This window comes from Protopterus annectens, chromosome 4.part1 (assembly GCF_019279795.1).
Source record: "Protopterus annectens isolate FY-2018-M chromosome 4.part1, PAN1.0, whole genome shotgun sequence".
Classification (NCBI taxonomy): domain Eukaryota; kingdom Metazoa; phylum Chordata; order Ceratodontiformes; family Protopteridae; genus Protopterus; species Protopterus annectens.
The window spans coordinates 812,250,606-812,268,991 of NC_056734.1; the positions used below are offsets into that span (position 1 = coordinate 812,250,606).

At 38.1% G+C, this 18,386-nt stretch overlaps 1 protein-coding gene across 1 annotated transcript in view; it reads right to left on the minus strand.

The window, feature by feature from the left end:
- Positions 1-18,386, minus strand: part of SAP130 (Sin3A associated protein 130) — a 547,137-nt gene that overhangs the window by 448,312 nt on the left and 80,439 nt on the right. The window contains exon 6 of the mRNA XM_044070859.1: positions 11,139-11,266. Within this exon, the coding sequence (XP_043926794.1) occupies positions 11,139-11,266 (128 nt within the window). The remainder of the gene's footprint in view (positions 1-11,138; positions 11,267-18,386) is intronic.

An 18,386-nucleotide genomic window follows, 5' to 3' on the forward strand; every position in this document is an offset into this window, starting at 1 on the left:
CCCTTTTGTCCCTGTTCCTGCCCTAGCTTATGACATCACTGTTAGTATTTATTGCCATGTTGGAATGCACTTGTATTGATTTCTGAAGAAGTTCACTTACTTTGTAATAAAAGTGCGAACGAAAGCGCTCAAATCAACCACTGGAGTTTGTGTGGCTTACTTCCATTTAGAAGTTACCCCTTAAGGGCTTGATTTCTACAACTTGTTCTTTTGAGTTATAGTTTAGCAGTTATCAGTGTTTCGCTAGTGTTTGTAAATATATATATATATATATATATATATATATATATATATATATATATATATATATATATATATATATATATATATATATATATATACACACACACACACACACACACACATATATATATATATATATACACACACACACACACACACACACATATATATATGTGTGTGTGTATATATATATATATATATATATATATATATATATAAATATATATAAATATATGTGTGTGTGTATATTTATATATACATATATATATATATATATATATATATATATATATATATACATACATATATATATATATATATATATATATATATATATATATATATAAAATCCAGCCAGCCCCTCCCCACTACAATCAAGTTACACCCATGTCTGTATAGAATTTAGACAACTGATTCTGACAGAAGAGGATGTTAAATGTAATTTAGTCTACTTTTGCTCCACACAAGTAGTTGCCAAAGATGCTCAACTCAATTCACACTAGTACTGCAAAGCCAGAAAGATGAGCAGGCAAGAAGCAGCTACTCATTTTCCTCTACAGAGAGGCCCAGCAGTTACAGTTATTTTGCAGACATCTCAGAACTCCAGGCAAGTAGTCCATCTTACTTCACACAAATACATACTAGTGTTGAAAGCCAGATACAGAATGTTAAAAACGGAGAAAACTAGAGGTCAGCTATTTCAAGAATAAGATGCAACCCCCACTCAGAAGTTGTACACTTCTTTTCTGTGCACCTCAGATGATTGAGGATTGTATTTCAGCTCTGTGAACTTCCATACAAAAACAGTAGCTGTATTTTAAAAGCATTCCACTTTAATCCTGCAAATGCACACCATACTTGCAAAGCCGTACAGTAACTGCTAAAATGAGAAAACAAGAGGTTAAGTTAATTCATACATACAGCTTTCCACCCACTGCATGCAGTTATAGATTAAATTAAAATTACAGCTGTGCACTGTATTTCTGCTTTGCTTCATGGAAGCAGTAGCCATATATTAAAAGTATTTAGAGATCTTTCATATAAACCACAGTAATTCTGTAAGTGCACATTTGCCCTGCAAAGCCAGACATTGACCGTTTTAAGCTAAGTAAACAAGAGGGTCAGTTACTTTTTGCAGACAGCTCCTACCAGACGTTATATCTAAAAATGACAACAACGTACTATATTTGGCAGACCTTACTTTACAACATTCCACATGGTTCACAGTAGTAAACCCCACCCCTGTCCTCTATTCAGTCACTGCCTTCATTATGGCTGTTCAAAAAAGGGAGGTATAATGTCTACCAGAGATCTGCTGCCCCCCCCCCCCTTATGTCCCCTGAGAAAAAAATCACAAGGCTCTTAAGTGTTCTAGTAAAAGACCATTTTGTATATATGGAAGGTGGTGGCAGTCCCCTTGCTGCATATGGCCATTCCTCGCTCACCCTCAAAGTCATGGACAAACCTGTACAAAAATGCCTTGCATTTTTCTCTCTTTTTTGACACACATTTTCTTTCTCATGTCTTACTTCAAGCTTTGTTCCATGGAAAACAGACCCATGTAGTTTTTACAAGATGCTTCACATAAAATCACAGTAATCATGCAAATGTACTCTAGTGCTGCAAAGCCAGACAGTGACTCCAAACTGAGAAAACAGCAAGAGGATTAGTTATTTTCTACAGGCAATTCATTTTGCTATCCAGCAGTTACAGCTAAAAGTGACAGACATTGCCTTCGAAGATGGCTGCACACGGATTAAAACTTAATTTCAGTTCTCGCAGTGTGAAAGCAGAAAGTGAGAAATAAACACCAGTGGGTAAAATTCAGTTACTAACAAGTTGTTACGTACTATGAGAGAGAATGAGAAAGAAAATCAAACAAATGGTGAAATTAACTACACATAAAAATGTTGCTCTTATTAGTATTTACACAAAATATTTCACAATACAAGACATGCGTGCGTAAATGGGCGTGCCTTCGTTGACGGTTGGGCGTCGAGCTGGCACCTCGGCGTTTCATAAAAATCTACTGCCAATCATTAGCGGACCGGAGTTCTGCTGTGGCGACCCCTTACCGGGAAAATCCGAAAGACAAACAACAACAACATAAACTACATGTTATATAATAAAGTAGATTTGTACAGTGTGTATCGGGTGCATTTTTTAAACGTGGGGGGGGGTCCTTCATTGACTACTTTAATGTCTAACACGTACAAGAAACTAGCACTTTGTAAGAAATAAAGGCTTTACAGTATAACAACAGAAGACAGAAAGAAGAGTAAGTTCATATGTTGAGATATTTGGCTGCTGGGGTGGGGGTGGGGTGTACAAATGGACTGATTAAACTTATGTGGAATTAAGATAATTTGCCTTATTTTTAAAAAGGGTGGATTGTCTACATTAATGACCTTGCCTTAAGCTATAGACAAGTGTTTTTTTTTTTGCAAGTAGGTAGGCTTGAAAAATAATGCAAAATGACAAAAGCCATGAAAAGTCCAGGTTCCTTGCATCTACAAAGATATTAGCTTTTTTTCCATTAGCAAATATTCTCAGTGAGAGTCAAGAAGTCTGCAACAGAAGGCAGTTGTACATTCTGTTCCAAATGAATTTACAAAGGTTTCTTTATGCATCTGCAGTGGTTTGCAGTTTTTTTTTTCCTCACTAACGGCTGCTTTTACATGGAGATAAGACGTCTCCAGGTACAGGCAATAATCTTGAAAGGACTTAAGCCAAATGCAAAATTTACAATGGCAAGCACTTCAGTGAAAAACAATGCTGGAAATTATGGGAACTGAATAAGAGATGGCAGCCTCAATAGCAGCCAAACTACTTTAATGCATTTAATATAAGAGTGTACAATTTAGTTTTATTTAAAAGTAGCCACTGTATTTTTAGAGACTGCCTTCCCTATTAAGGATTGATAGAGTACAGGCAAACAGAAAGGAATAGGGAAATCCTAAATTAAACACCAGCACTGGTAGCATTTTAGCAGAGTCTAAAGCTGAGGCTATCATTAAAAAAGGGATAATTAGCACAGTAAATAAATCACTGCATGATATCTACAGGAATCAGAGGAGGATGGAAAGGATTGGGAAGCAAGAGGTTAAATAAGCAATTCACAAAGAAACAATGGGAGGATACATCATGGCTTCCAATTCCTTTGTGCAATACCATTTTGAGACTTGCACTCTAGGACATGCACCCCCCCATGCATTTCCTTGCAGGACTGTAAATTTTTATTTCTACTTTGGTAATCTTGGGTTTCTGCTGACTTACTTCCATAACATTACCCTGCTGACTTACTTCCATTAACATTACCCTGCAAATAACAGTGTATGTGTTCAACTTTCCTTATATGTAGAGTAGCACACACTCAGACCAACCCTGTCCCCACCTGAAACGCTCTTTAGCCAACCCCACCGTTACGCCCACTGCCTAAGAATTTCCTTTACAGTCATTCCCAGAGAAAAAGTTTGAATTTGGCTACAGAAATCAAGTATAGCCCAAATATGGATTTTTTTTTTTGGATTATCTTTACCACTTACCCCGCAATCCTTGCCAAAGGTTTTAGCCCACTCTAGGACCAGTAAACCCCCCTGCATTTTCCTTGCAGGACTTTAAATCTTTATTTGTACTTGGGTAATCTTGGGTTTCTGCTGACTCACTCCCATTAACAGTGTTGTGTGCTCTGAAGTGAGTTACTTCCCTCCCTCATTTGGCTCTCCTTAGCATTTCATTGGCTCACACTTTGTCATTCTTTATTTGCCTGCCCACTGACAGCATATCAGAAGTTTTTTTACCCTACTTGCAAAGCTTGGAGCAATCTTTAAATCTAAAACCTTCCCTGCTGGATTTAACTACTGTGGTGTCCCAGATTAGTGTATGTCTCTAAATGTAAGTACATTGGCTTCTATTGCACAGAGTACAAGTTAAAAATACTAGTGACTGATGCATACTGATTTTGGATGCTGCCATTGGGAAATTTAGGCTCTCTTGTTTGTAAACACACAGACACCTTTCTAGCCCTCTCTCTTCCCCCCCCCCTCCATATCTACACACCACAGACAGCTTTCTAGCCCCTGTTCTATTCCAACCTACTACCGGAATTAGCCTAGCTGATTGTTTTTCGCCAACTGCTTCAGTATCTGCTTACCACTCTCGCTCTCTGGCTCACTCCGCTCCCCTCCCTACCCCCACTTCCCACACACCCCCAGGGGTCCTACCCTTATACTTACTAACCGCACCTTTTCCTCTTCCCATTACTCTCTAACCACACATCTTCCTCTTCCCATTACTCTCTAACCACACCTTTTCCTCTTCCCATTACTCTCTAACCACACATCTTCCTCTTCCCATTACTCTCTAACCACACATCTTCCTCTTCCCATTACTCTCTAACCACACATCTTCCTCTTCCCATTACTGTCTAAACACACCTCTTCCTCTTACCATTACTCTCATTACATACCTCTTGCTCTTACCATTACTCTTCAAACACATTCTTCCTCCTACCTTTACTTTCTAAACACTTTCCAGTTACCCAACTGCACTAATATTAACCTCTCACCACTCTCCTTTTATCACACCACACCCTACTCCCTTCTTTCATCTCCACCCAGTGAATTTATTTTTCTACCTACAAACAATTTATTCATACAATGTATAAACAACCCATCCCATCTTATGTCCCACTCTTATTCACACTCTCACTACTACCTCCTTTAATCCTCACCCATCTTTTCACCTCCTTTGAAAACACACTAGGCCCATACCTAAACTACCCCAAGAAAGAAACCAACTCTCCAAACTCTCCTCTCCTTTTTATTCATGCTAATATAACACCCTCATCTAACTACATGCTTCCTAAATATCATAGAACACTACATATAAAATACAACAATCAGAACCCCAGGAAAGGCCTACCTCTATACAGCAAATTCCCCAACCCAAACTAAGTGTATTACTCTCTTTAAAGGATGGTGACATCCACCCTAACCCAGGCTCACCAACAACTCCTATCTCTCTCCTCAACCACAAAGAATCACCTACTCATGCCCTGTCTACACCATTGAACTCCCTTTTAATTGCTCATCTTAATATATGCAGCATAAACAATAAAGTAACAACTCCAAGCTCTAACTGGAATCTACTCCTTTGATATTCTCTGCTTAACCGAAACTTGGTTAAAACCTGTAACCAAAGACAATGAAATCATCCCACCTGGATATAATATCCTGAGACTAGACCGAGTATCCAAGAAAGGTGGTGGGGTTGCTATCCTATATAAATCTAGCTTACAATTAAGCACTCACAACTGTAAACCACCTATAGACTCCAATGCAGAAATTCTTATCTCCAAACTTCATCTTAACAATTCCAAATCCATCTATATTACCTGTATACATCTACCACCTGGTAACAACACTGCCACCATGGAAAACATACTTTGCTGGCTTTCCCAATACCTGCCCCAAGAAACCATAATCCTAGGCGACACAAACATTGACTGGAGCTGCTACTGCAGCAGCCTCCCCACAAACCATATTAACCTATATGGGTATTCCCAAACCATTACCTCCCCCACCAGAATAAATAAATCTAACAAGAAATCAAGCTTATTAGTCTGGATTCTCATAAACCATCATCCTCACATTTATGATTCAGGAACCCTCCCTGATGATTTAAGTGACCACTTTCTTACCTATATCATCAGACATAAAATCAACTCTCCCATTCCAATATCTGTCAAAAACATCAGATCTAAAAAGTACTTTAACCCTAAACTACTCCAAATGGAACTAAGAGCTCGCAACTGGTCTCCCTTACAAAAGTGTTTAGTGTTTCGCAGTTCCGCATTAAACAGAAGTAGCTCTGTTTTGCGATGTTTTGATTGGCCCGTATACCGGCATACGGGCCAATCAAAACATCGCAAAACAGAGCTACTTCTGTTTAATGCTGAACATCGCAGTTCCGCATTAAACAAAAGTAGCTCCATGTTTATCGATTTTTGATTGGCCCGTATACCGGTATACGGACCAATCAAAACATCGCAAAACAGAGCTACTTCTGTATAGAGATGATAGCCAGATAAACAGAAGTAGCTCTGTGTTTATTTATTTTTGATTGGCCCGGGCCAATCAAATAAAAAATAAACACAGAGCTACTTCTGTTTAATGCGAAACATCGCAGTTCTGCATTAAAGACGTGGAAGACCTTTTTTTTTTTTTTTAGTTCCTACCTGGCCAGTCGGAAATCTGGCAACTCTGAGCAAAACACAGTGGTTATGCCCCTGTACTAAGCCCGACTAGTTATGTATCTCTTAATACTTTGCTCTTCCTACCCCTTCTACTCATTAACTGTAATTCCTTCCTTTTAACCATAATACTATCTCCCTCTAGAACATCTTGATTGTACTAGCATGCTATGTTATGCCTGCATTCTGCACTGCTGAATTTACTGTGATAACCTGTAATATGCATTGTAAATATGATTTTTTTTTGTTTAATGTTTCCTTATTTGTTATCTTGTTCATTTCATTGCTCTATCTTGGAGCTTATCTCTCCGAGCCTCTACTGAAAATGGACATGTATCCAGTTAGACTAGCCTGGTCAACAAATGTAAAATAAATAATAAATAAATATGTAATAAAGTCTAGAAGATTTAAGATTTTTGTTTGGAAGTGTTTCCAGAGGTATTTTTATAGCCCAAGCAGACTCGAAAGACATTTTCCTCTGGCAGATTACAAATGCTGGAGATGTGATGGTGAAGAAATAAGTAACCGGGAACATATTTTGAGTGTGTATTGAGCCAGCAGATTTTAAAATTTTTCTGAAGACTACTCTGTCAAAAACACTGGAAGATAAAATTGGTGTAACTAAGAAAATTATTTTTGAGCTGTGATACAGGATCTGAATTGCCTAGACATACCAACAGTATTAGAAATAGTGAATACAGTAAAAGAGATAAAATAAATGGAAGTGTGATCTTTAGAAAATGATAGGAACAAATTTCATACTAAAATGGGAATTCTGGGAACAATACATACAGAATAATGTTTTGGAGGAGGATGGGTTTAAGTGAAGGCACAAACTGAATGAATTATGTAATGTTTGACTGACAATGACTGTACAAATTACTATATATGATGTATAATGTTTTCACCTGAAAATATGTCAAAGGCAATCATGCATTTACATAAATGAAACTTGTCACAAGTGATAATTCAATAAAAACGTTCTTTGTAAAAGAAAAAGAATGCAGGACAACGAAGAAAAAATGTTCGCTTATGCTTTCCCATCTACCTGTTAAAAAGAGAAATTTAAGAAATGGTTAGTGGGAATAACAGAAGAGTTAAAAGACGATAGAAATTTCTTCAGAAGTTATAGCTAATGAGTGGAATAAACTGAAAATGGGAGTTTAAAAATAGGGTAAAAATAAAACAGAAAGATACAGTCAAGAAGTAATAGGAATTATTTCTAAGGGCCAACAAAGATCAAAGTATTGCAGAATAATCTCGCAAAAACAAGAGGAGACACAACTGCAGAGTGCTAAAGAGAAAATGAGAGTATTTGAATAATATGCAGGAGTTTAGAAAGATTGCTGTTAAACTATTTTTTGATAACTGCAGAACACACAAACTTTTAGCACAAAGACTTGGGCAACAGAAAGTAGAAAGGATTAGTGCCAAACGTAGGGAGCCTATAACAAGAGAAAAATAAATCAGAGATCCTGCAGAGGTGTGAGAGACATTTTGGAAATTTTATGAAAATGTGTACAATGCAGAGAAATGTGGAACTCAAGAAAGAGCACAAATGAAAATATTTATGGAAGACTTTAATTATGTTAATGTAAGAGGCAGAAGGAGAAGGAGGGTCCCTAAAGGTCAAGAGAGAAGACGGTATAAAAACTATGACATATAACCCATCTGCAAGAAAATTTCCAGGAAGAGATTGTATTCCTGAAGAAGGAAGGAAGGAAGAAAGTTATAAAGATCTGAAAGAGTTTGTCTAAAAGTATTTTAAAAGAAAGGGAAGCACCGACATCTTGGTAGAAAGCAATAGTTGTCATATTACCCAACAACAGTAAAGGCAAGTCAGACTCCACTTCATACACACCCATTTCAATTTTAAACTATGATTATAATTTTTGTGTCTATACCAGTTAAAAGAATGGCAAAGGTGTTGTCAGAACTGATGAATATGGATCAATGTGGTTTTATGGAAGGAAGGCAAACATTTGACAACATCACTGTAACAATGATGACCCAAAGGGAAGCAGAATGCAAGAAAATACTGTTGGTTGTGGGTCTGGATGCACACAAATCCTGGGGAATGGAAGGGTCTGTCAAATACATTTCACAAGAAATATGGAAAAAGGCAAAAAATAATGGGCTGGTCAGGTAAAGATTTAAATATTTTTACAAACGTATAAAGTTGTTAAAATAATATTTTGTGTTAAGTGTGTATTAACTGAAGAATATGAAGCCTGAAACTTAAAGGTCTCTTTTAGTGACTTCAGACATCGATTTGCCAGAAAACCACAATTTTTACATGGAACAGACCAAAAGTAAGAAGTAAAAATCTAGACGACTGAGAAGTATGGACGACAGGGCAATCAAATTAAACAAATTAAACACATTCTGCAAGATCAAGGACAGCTGAGAAATAGCCACCTTTCAACCCTCCAAAAGACCTAGTAGCCTGCCTTTAACAAAAACAATATGCTTAACCATCAACATTTTCAGAGCTTTGACTTCGTGCATTGCTGACTTCTTGCTCTCTTCTGCCCAAGATCTACCTGATTTATTATCTAGGTAGATTCTGGGCAGGATGAGCAGGAGCCCAACAAATCGAATTGCCAGATCTGCAGGACTTCCTCCCTAGGGTGCGACCCTCGTTTCTCTTGTTGGGGAGCTTTTAGGGTATTTATCTGGTACTTATGTATTATCGCAACCAGATTTTCGTGTTAACACTGGTTGCTTCCTGTTGTTTAAACTACTACCAGAAAGTACCGAGAAGCACAGGAACCATGTTTTCTGTAAGATTTTGTGTGTTTAGGCAGGTGTATGACTTAAATATATGAGAAAGTAATGTTTCATTGCAGGTATCCACTTTAGCGCCACCATCTCATGTCACCATTTACAGTAATACTTAGTGGAACATTGTAAAAGTTTCCTTAAAAACACTGTTTGCACAGCTATGATGAATAAACAGTTTACGAGAAATTTGTGTAAACTCCTACGTACGGTTTCTGAAACTGGTGCTGGCTGCTATGTGAATTTAAGTTGTTATAAACAATTGTGTGTTTGTATAAAGCATATGTGTATGGCCATACTTCGTGCGGTGCTCGAACATTTGCATGGGCAGAAAATGCTGCCTTGCAATTTGACATTGCTTGTTAGCCATGTCTCTGAAACTGCTGTTGTCTGTAATGTCAGTTTCAGTGATTAGAAACCTTTTCTGTGTGTATGAAAACCATATGTATAGGCTGTAGTTCATGTACTGTTAAGTGCAACACTTTTATCAGCAGTACATGTTGCCTTGGAATATCACACCGGTTGTTAGCCATGTCGAGTGGAAGGGTACGAAGTAAGACATTTAAAGTCATTACCAATGCAGTGCATCTTTTTAAAGATCGCATAAAAGTATGTCTAAAACATAACCAAAGGTTTACCAATAATGCTTTCTGTGTGCCTGTCTTCTCCTTCGCAGCAGAATCCCTTTCACCAGCTGAAAGTAATGCAAGTGACAGATCGATAACACCCATTACAACAGCAGCGTGCGTGTGTAACGGACGTAAAACAGGAAGCGGTTTTCGGTACTTGCTCCTGTTCCTAAAAAAGTTATGGGACATTTCATGTCACTACTAAGGGGTTCCCCTGACACTTCGAAATGTTTCACGTGGTGCTATCTGTGCAGGTATGCGCGAATCACAACCGCAAAAATCTGGTTGCGATAATACGCAAGTACCATTTATTTATTTTATAGTAAAGAAACACTTCTCTTTGCAATAAAATACACCCAAAAGGCACTCCTTCAAAAGAAGTAAAAGCAGCTCCCTAGGCAGTCACCTAGTTGGACAATTCCTAAGACCAGTCCTGTGGGTGCTTGCTGGAGCTGGCACTGAGAAGGGAAGAGTGACAAGGCTCTGTCTGCTCTCCTTTTGTCTAAGAGGAGGGCATGGGTGGCATGCTTGTGGGAGGCAGATGGTTTGCTGTGGCCATTATGGAAAATGGGACTTTGAATGATAGCTAGGTTGGTTAACTGGGAGGTAAAGCCCTCCTAAGGATGGTGTCTGGTACACTGGTATATTCTTGTAGACCACACTTCACTGTACACCCAACCCACAAACTGTAATGCCTGCATACAGAGGAAAGGGCTGGAACAAAAAAAAAAAAAAAAAAAAAAAAAAAAAAAAAAAAAGTGTGTGGTGTGTGTGTGTGGGGGGGACAAACTCCCTTTACTACCAGCAGTGGGGGCTTCCAGACTCACCAATCTTCCATAGGGAAGCCCCACTGCTGCCAATGAGGGGGGAAGTGCTGTTGGGTAGAAGCACCATTAACAGTCCGACATATTCTTGGAAATTAAAGAACATACCCAATCAAGGGACTGATTCACTTTAAAACATACAAAACAACAATCTGCTTGGAAAGAATACTCTGTGAGCTTAAAATACTTACAAATGGGCTACACATACAACTGCTCATCTAGCTGTAGATACTCTAACTGATGTTTGACCATGTATATATGAATGACAGAAAAGAACACTAAATAGCAGAGTTTGGAGGGAACACAGTCAGGTTAACTTCTGTCACATCCTATAATTACAGACAACATTTAGCAATGAAGCTGAATAGTCTGATCCAGACAGACTGCTTGGTGGGGGAGAGTTCTTACCTGAATGGGCTGATGAATGATATGTTGCATAGTTGGCTGTGCAGCAGCTGCTCCTGGTATATGGGCAGATGCTGGTCGAAGTACTGTAGTCACTTTTGTATTAGACATCATAGCAGCAGCTGCAGCACCTGCAGAAAGCATAACAGTCCCATTAGCTAGCCATCTGTTTCCTTAGCTTCAAAGACATCTCACACAGCTAGTCCTTTCCATTAGAACAACTTTCAACTACAGTGTGCGCATCAAGTGCGCTGTTTGCTGCATACGTATCCCATACCATCCAACTTTCAATATTAACTTCAAATAATATGCATTAAATTAGGCTACCCTAAAGGAAGCCCAAGGCACCATACTCCTTAGTGGTTTCTTGCAAGAGTTCACTGACAGAAACAAAGGAAAAGACACGTTTCATGTCTTCCACAGTTCAATGGAGTTTCTGATTATACTTTTCAAATTCTAGCTCAAACTCAGCTTAAACATCATACAAAGTGCAAGTTATTCAGTTTAAGTCAAATATCTTGTGATCCTCACACCTGTCCCAACATTCAAAAATTTACAATTAATAACAATTAATAGTAGTTTAAGGCTAGATTCCAGAAGGTGCAGTTGTTTAATATCTGTGTTAAACAACCTGACAGAACTCTGTTGCTGAATAACAGTAATTCAAACATTTACAAACTTAGCTGTGCTTCTGTGGAGACGTTGGCACTGCTGCTGTACTGGGTATGTTGTACTAAAATTTATTCATTTAATTTAGTTCAAAGTGAATCTGCTGCAGCATTGGGCAGTTATTTTAGCTGCAATGATCATCGATGGAAAGTATTTTTAACAGCAGACAGAGGACACAGGATTCAGAAGCAGATCATTACTGTTGCTGAGTACCTTAAAGTGACTTGCAACACTTTTTAAGTGTTCTGGTTTTGCTTTGCACGTGTTGCGCTAGCAGTATTACCTACCACAGTGGTAACTATTGTGCGTTTTCCTTAGTGGAATTATTTATTTCCTAACTGAAATTGTCAAGATAGAGATTACAATGGCATTCTGAAACTTATTTCTGCACCCCCCCCCCCCCCCCAGCATGAGGTCTTGTTAGGGAAACAGTACTAGAGTAAGGCTGGAAATAAAAATGCATGACAGGATTGGCTTTTTTTTCACAGACTTGCTCTTATTTTTTCCTGGGCTTCAAATATGACAGGGTAAAAACAATATACATATGCCTTCACATTCAGTTTTGTAATCTAGTCACTCTACCACTGGGTTTTACACTAGATTTTCTTCTAGAAAAACGTTACACACAGGATAATTTAAATAATGTAAATGTCACTCTCTTGACTAAAAGCAAGTGTGTGTGTGTGTGTGTGTGTGTGTGTGATACTGCTTCTGTGAGGATTGTTACAGTATGCATTTCTGATTTTACATTCATAAATTGTGAACAGTATGGATTGGTTTGAAAATTAAATTCCTCCCCTACACAAAAAACAAAAACACTTCCAATATACATACTGCTGTGCTGCCACTCAAAATAACAAAAAGCAATAGTGCACCACCATAACAGTAGGCCCAATCACAAAATGTAGGTACTTCAGCCACCAGTTTTAAAAATATATGCATTTCACTTAGTAATCAAAGGCTCAGGAAACTCATAATACCCTAGAAGAACCTATATGATATAGGATTTTCAGAATGCCTGTCACTGTGATAAGGAGACGACTACACAGCCTCGTTAACATCACTAACACCTGAACTCTGTGCTGAACTCAAATAAGTGTGATCTTTCCAAGGATTCAGAATCACAACAACATGAATATCACTAGAAAAAAAAGTTATCAGAACTTCTTTCATGCACTGAACTGACAGCATTAGTGAAATCCCTTACACGACATCAAATGTCAGTGGACATTCCACAGAAAATTACATTGGGGTGCAGCAAGGCACAAATGAAAAATAGCAGAAATAAAAAGAGAAACATGATTGTAAACCATGAAGTTATTATTCAGAATTGCAGGATGTATAACGACAAAACAACCATGAAGGTAATAAAAGTGATAAATCACTTAAATAATTAATCATAACAGCAAATCACAAAACAAATACTGGGCAAACAGAATGAACACTAACTTCCGGTTTCAGTACCCAATTTCTTATAAGAATAATTTCTCATTTTACCATTACAACCTTTTAAAATTATCTTGTTTCTTTTCTTTTGGACTTCTGTAATTGTTCTTGGTTTGAGGACCTTGGCCTCCACTAAACTATCATGTGACAAGAGCAAGTCACTTTACCCGACCAGACCAAAAATCATGCACCACATCCACAGGACACAATCAACCTGTACTATAAAAAAGAACAAAAATGCTCAAATAAGAATTGAAAACTTTATACCTTACAGTCAAAACTTAGTCATACCACTGTATAGAACACAGAGAAGACTCCAATGTCATTTTGTCTCTTTTCGCATTTCTTTTCCAGTCTGTTTATATACCACTTCCTGGAAACTCTTCAAATAATCAAACATTTGTAATATTCAGCTGGCAGAAGTGATAGAAAAGTCCTCTTATCATTTCTTCCGGCATTAGTTTGGGTGAGGTCACAGAACAGCTGGGAGTAGGAATTTGCCCTTTCCCTGTTGTTGGCAATTTCAGAGTTTGTAATATATAATTAGCAGGGGGTATGTGATGGGTACAGGGTGGCTTGTCCCTCTGCAAAAAACATGAGCCCCCCCCCCCATTATTTCTGAGTTTTGATCCTTTTGGATCAATGTTTTGCCATTTGATGTTTTTACACTTCAATATTCCAGAATGCATTACATTGCCTCCACGGGTCCAACATCCTCTTGAGCCCACCTCAACGTAAGATCCAGCTCCCCTTTTTATATTCATATACTACTTTCAATTTTACTATTTTACATTCACAATCCTTAAATTTCCTTGGTAGTTGCTCTTTCACTCACTGAGGGATAGACAACAGTTGTAACCAATCCTCTCTCAATCACCCTTCTTTGCTATTATTCATCCTAGAGAAGCAAAAATTAGTGTCTTGCTTACAAAAGGTAATCTGCCTCTTTATACACTTTTGTTGCTCACTCCTTACCTTTTTTTTTTTTTTTTTAAATAACACACTCAGCCCTCAGACACCTGCAAACAAATCAAGTTTACATCTATGTCAAAGCCATGTCTATGCTTAACTCTCCATTTTAATATAGAGATTCTGCAACCTATCCTAACCTTTCCTTTCACTTCACTCTGCAGCACTCCTACATTATCACCCATATCATCACCTTATTCAAAAACATGTGCAGTGAACTTGAGTATTTTCTGACACAAATGAGTATGTGTCTGCAGAAACCTGAATTGTAAAAATTCAGATCATCACACTATGGGAATGCTCCTCTTAAAGACACTTTGAATACTGATGCTCCAACTACATAACATTGGGAACAAAAGGATCATTTCCAAATGCGAATATAAAGGTTTTCATCTTATTACAGATTCTGGCAACCCTTCATATTCCTATTCAGTCTGCAGCTGTCCTATACCAATATCAAATTTAGCTACATGAGTCATGAGACTATGGTGATTTATGTAGTACTCTTTATGCATGGCTATAGTTCCTTGACAAATAGAATGATGACAATGTCCAATAACGAATATTCCTCAAGCCATTAACTTCTGAAAAAGTCTTCAATGTTAATCATGCTTTACTTTCTTACATTTACAGACAGCATTATGATAGGAATTAGTAGCAACACAACCAAAGACAAGCAAGTAAAATAACAAGCTGAATAACATTTGTATAAACTCAAACATGTAGACAAACAGAACTATGCACTGTACAACAAATACTTTGGCTACCAAGTACTAGCAATCCAGATATACTGTACTTTGACTGGGCATGTTTTATCCCAGACAGTAAATTTGTTATACGGTTATGTGACTTAATGGATAAAGCCTCCACATTACAGCTACCTGGTTCACTTTTGCATAATGGGAACAGATGTACCTGTACAGTTTTCTCAAGTGCACTATGGTTGCTGTCTGGACACAGCACCCATCTCACAAATGCTGGGGTTCAGTCTCAAATTCATGTCAGTACAAATTTAAATATCAAGACTGCTTTTGCCATATGATCAAAAGGTCCAGACAGACAATTTCCAATTCGCAGTTCTAAGGTTGAATGATGAACTCCAGATTAACAAGCCAATATAGGCATAATGACATTAACCACAGCTCCAAGACAGTACAAGTAAAAACAGTGTTCTTATGGGGTGTGACTAAATGGATACAAGGCCCAGTTCACAGTTTCTGGGTTAAAAAGTACACTAGTTAGCTATCCCAACACACAAATGCAAACATGCATTTCCTGCACACACGAGCATAGCTACGGCACAAACAATCCCATGCAGATGTGCACATAGCTATGCCAACACACATGCATTCATGTGCACACAACTACCACAACACAGACATGCACATATAAGCAATTGCACACACTTGCACGCATAGAAAGGAGGTGGTTGAACACCTAAGAGTTTTAAGTATGGCAGCAGGCTTTGCACATCTTACTTCTATACTGCACAAGAATTTTAAGAACATGTGCTCTGTATGTTCCAATATACAATTTAAGAAATTATCACTTACGTGAAAAAATCAGACGGTTGCAGCAGCAGTAACAGACAGCTGATAAATAAGAAAAATGACAGCACCATTTTGGTTTTTGCAGATTTGGTGGTGGGCCTGCTACAACAGATTTGAGGCTGGACTGCAGTTTTGGGGCACTACAATGGACAAGAATTTTTTGAGAAAGGATTCAGACTTCCACACAACTTACAAATGCACTTAATGGCTCTACAATGAGCCTTCTCTTGCCTATAACCAAAGTACTTGCACTGGGTGTTGTGTTAGACTACTTACTACACATGCCACTCTGGAAATCATGGTGTTTTCAAATAAATGTTATTTCTCTATTTTTTTTTTAATTTTGAGTATTATTGCACCTTAATTTTTACTCATTTATTTTTTTATTTTACGCTTCCAGTTTCTCAGATGAAACCTTCAAAAGTTTATTTGGCTCTACAGATATCCAATACTTTTCAGATCCAATGCTCTTAAAAGTCTGCCCTTCACTTTATTATTGATACCATACGCAATTCTCACTTATAAATAAATTGTGCAAACCCATACTGTGTTTCAACTCAGTCAAATAAGTATCCAGCAACTCGTGAATCTCTTGACTTTCCAGTGAAAAATATATCCTATATCTATGGAAGATTTTTCCTAGGCTCGCAATATTTATAGGTTATTTTTATTTAAAATGTGTTGACAAGGGTACAGCACTGATACAAGCAGACCACTTACAGGCTAACCCACCAGGAATTACTGACCCAGGAGTTCAAAATAGGTGAGGCCACCTGTATCAAGAGGCCAGTCAACAGTGGAGTCCCCCAGGGCTCAGTATTGGGCACACTCCTTTTTGGCATCTATTTATCTGAAATGGAAGCAAATGCTGAAGGTTTATGGCAGACTAAGTTTGCAGATTATTGCAAGCTGGGGGTTATCATCAACTCTCATGCAAACACTAGCATCCTTCAAGAAGGTCTGTCTCGGACTAATAAATGATGCCAAAGCCATAGTCTTAAATACAATGCTAAGAAATGCATAACTGTACCCTATGTGAAATCAACCATCCTGGCTAATCACCATGTTGATAATACACCACTAAGAGTCGACCCAGTGGTCAGGGATCTGGGTATGCACGTAGACAGTAACATCTTCATCCGCCATGTGGACACAGTGGTGAGGAAATCCTTTTATGTTCCACAACTTATATAAGGCATGTCATCAAGGTCCAAAGAGGTCATTACCCACTGTACTCCACCTTTATCAGACCAGTCACAGAGTACCCCTTTGGTATGTATCTGACCAGGCATATGCAGCAACTACAGCAACCTGAAATGTTTCTTACAAAAAGAATACATGATGCAACAAACCTGCCTTATGCAGAGTGCCTTAAAGCCTTTTCCCTCTACTCACTCTCCTATAGATTTCTGAGGAGTAATCTATGCCTGGCTTACAAGGCATCCGCAAATCCCACACTTATGAATCTCCTACATATTCTAAGTCAAACAGTACCAGAAATACAAGGTCTAGGGACCTGGATTTTGTCTGGGACATAAACAGAACATGCTGGAGAGACAGATGTGTCCCAGAGACTGCCTCCCCTATGGAACAGGCTTCCCATCCATGTGAAGCGGAGTTTGTGTATTACCCAGTTTAAGCATAATCTAGACAAGTAGATGGGAAATAGGAAATTTACACTGGGCCTTGCACCCATGTCCGTTATGGAAATAGACAGCTTATAAATGTCTGGCCGTGAATATCCTTTTTGGATGCAGGACATCATCATTCTTTCGGAGAAACCTGCCTAGGCTTAGAAAGGCCCCTTGGGTTGTTAGCCTAGTAACAGTCTATGAATCTATGCTGCAGAATAAGGGAAGTAATATCATATGAATGTGATTTCTTGATATTTACAATGTAACCATCAAAAAGTTTATTAAGATGGCTGATAAACCAGTTATTTGTAGAAACAAAAAAAGAGGTAACTGTGATAATTAAAAGACAAAAAATAAATGATCTGTAGGATTACTTTACATAATTCACAAGCAAACATGTAACACTTTGCAAATATTGAGGAAAAGAAGATGAATAAGACTTTACAGCAGAGAAGGAGAAATGAGGAAGGAATGGGAGAAGAGGGGAGGGGGCAGAAAGAAAATAGGATGCGGAAAAATAGATGTAGAAGAGAAAGAGCAAGGAGGGTGAGGTGACAGCAGTAATGGACACAGTACAGTATGAAGACAGGGAGAGGGGGACGTTACATTATCTTACACTGATGAGATAGTTGTGCAGTCTTATTTTGAGCTGGTTTCAGAAAATGGGAAAGAGAAGATGCTCTTAGTTCATGGCAACAGAGATTCCTAGAGTTTGGGGTCCATCATAGAGAAAGTGTGCTTGAAGAATTGTAATGTGCCCTGAAATTTTATTCCCAGTGCTGCTAACTGATCACTTGCCCCCACCCCATTCAGTCTGAAAATGTTAAATATTTTTACTGTTTCCCTGCCAGTAACATGAAGTAACATTATACACTAGAATTGTTCCGGCTTCTATGCCATTTCACTTACAATTACATACAATGCAAATGTTTAAATAAAGTTATGTACTTACCATAAAGACAGATCTGTGTTGTCTTCTTCAG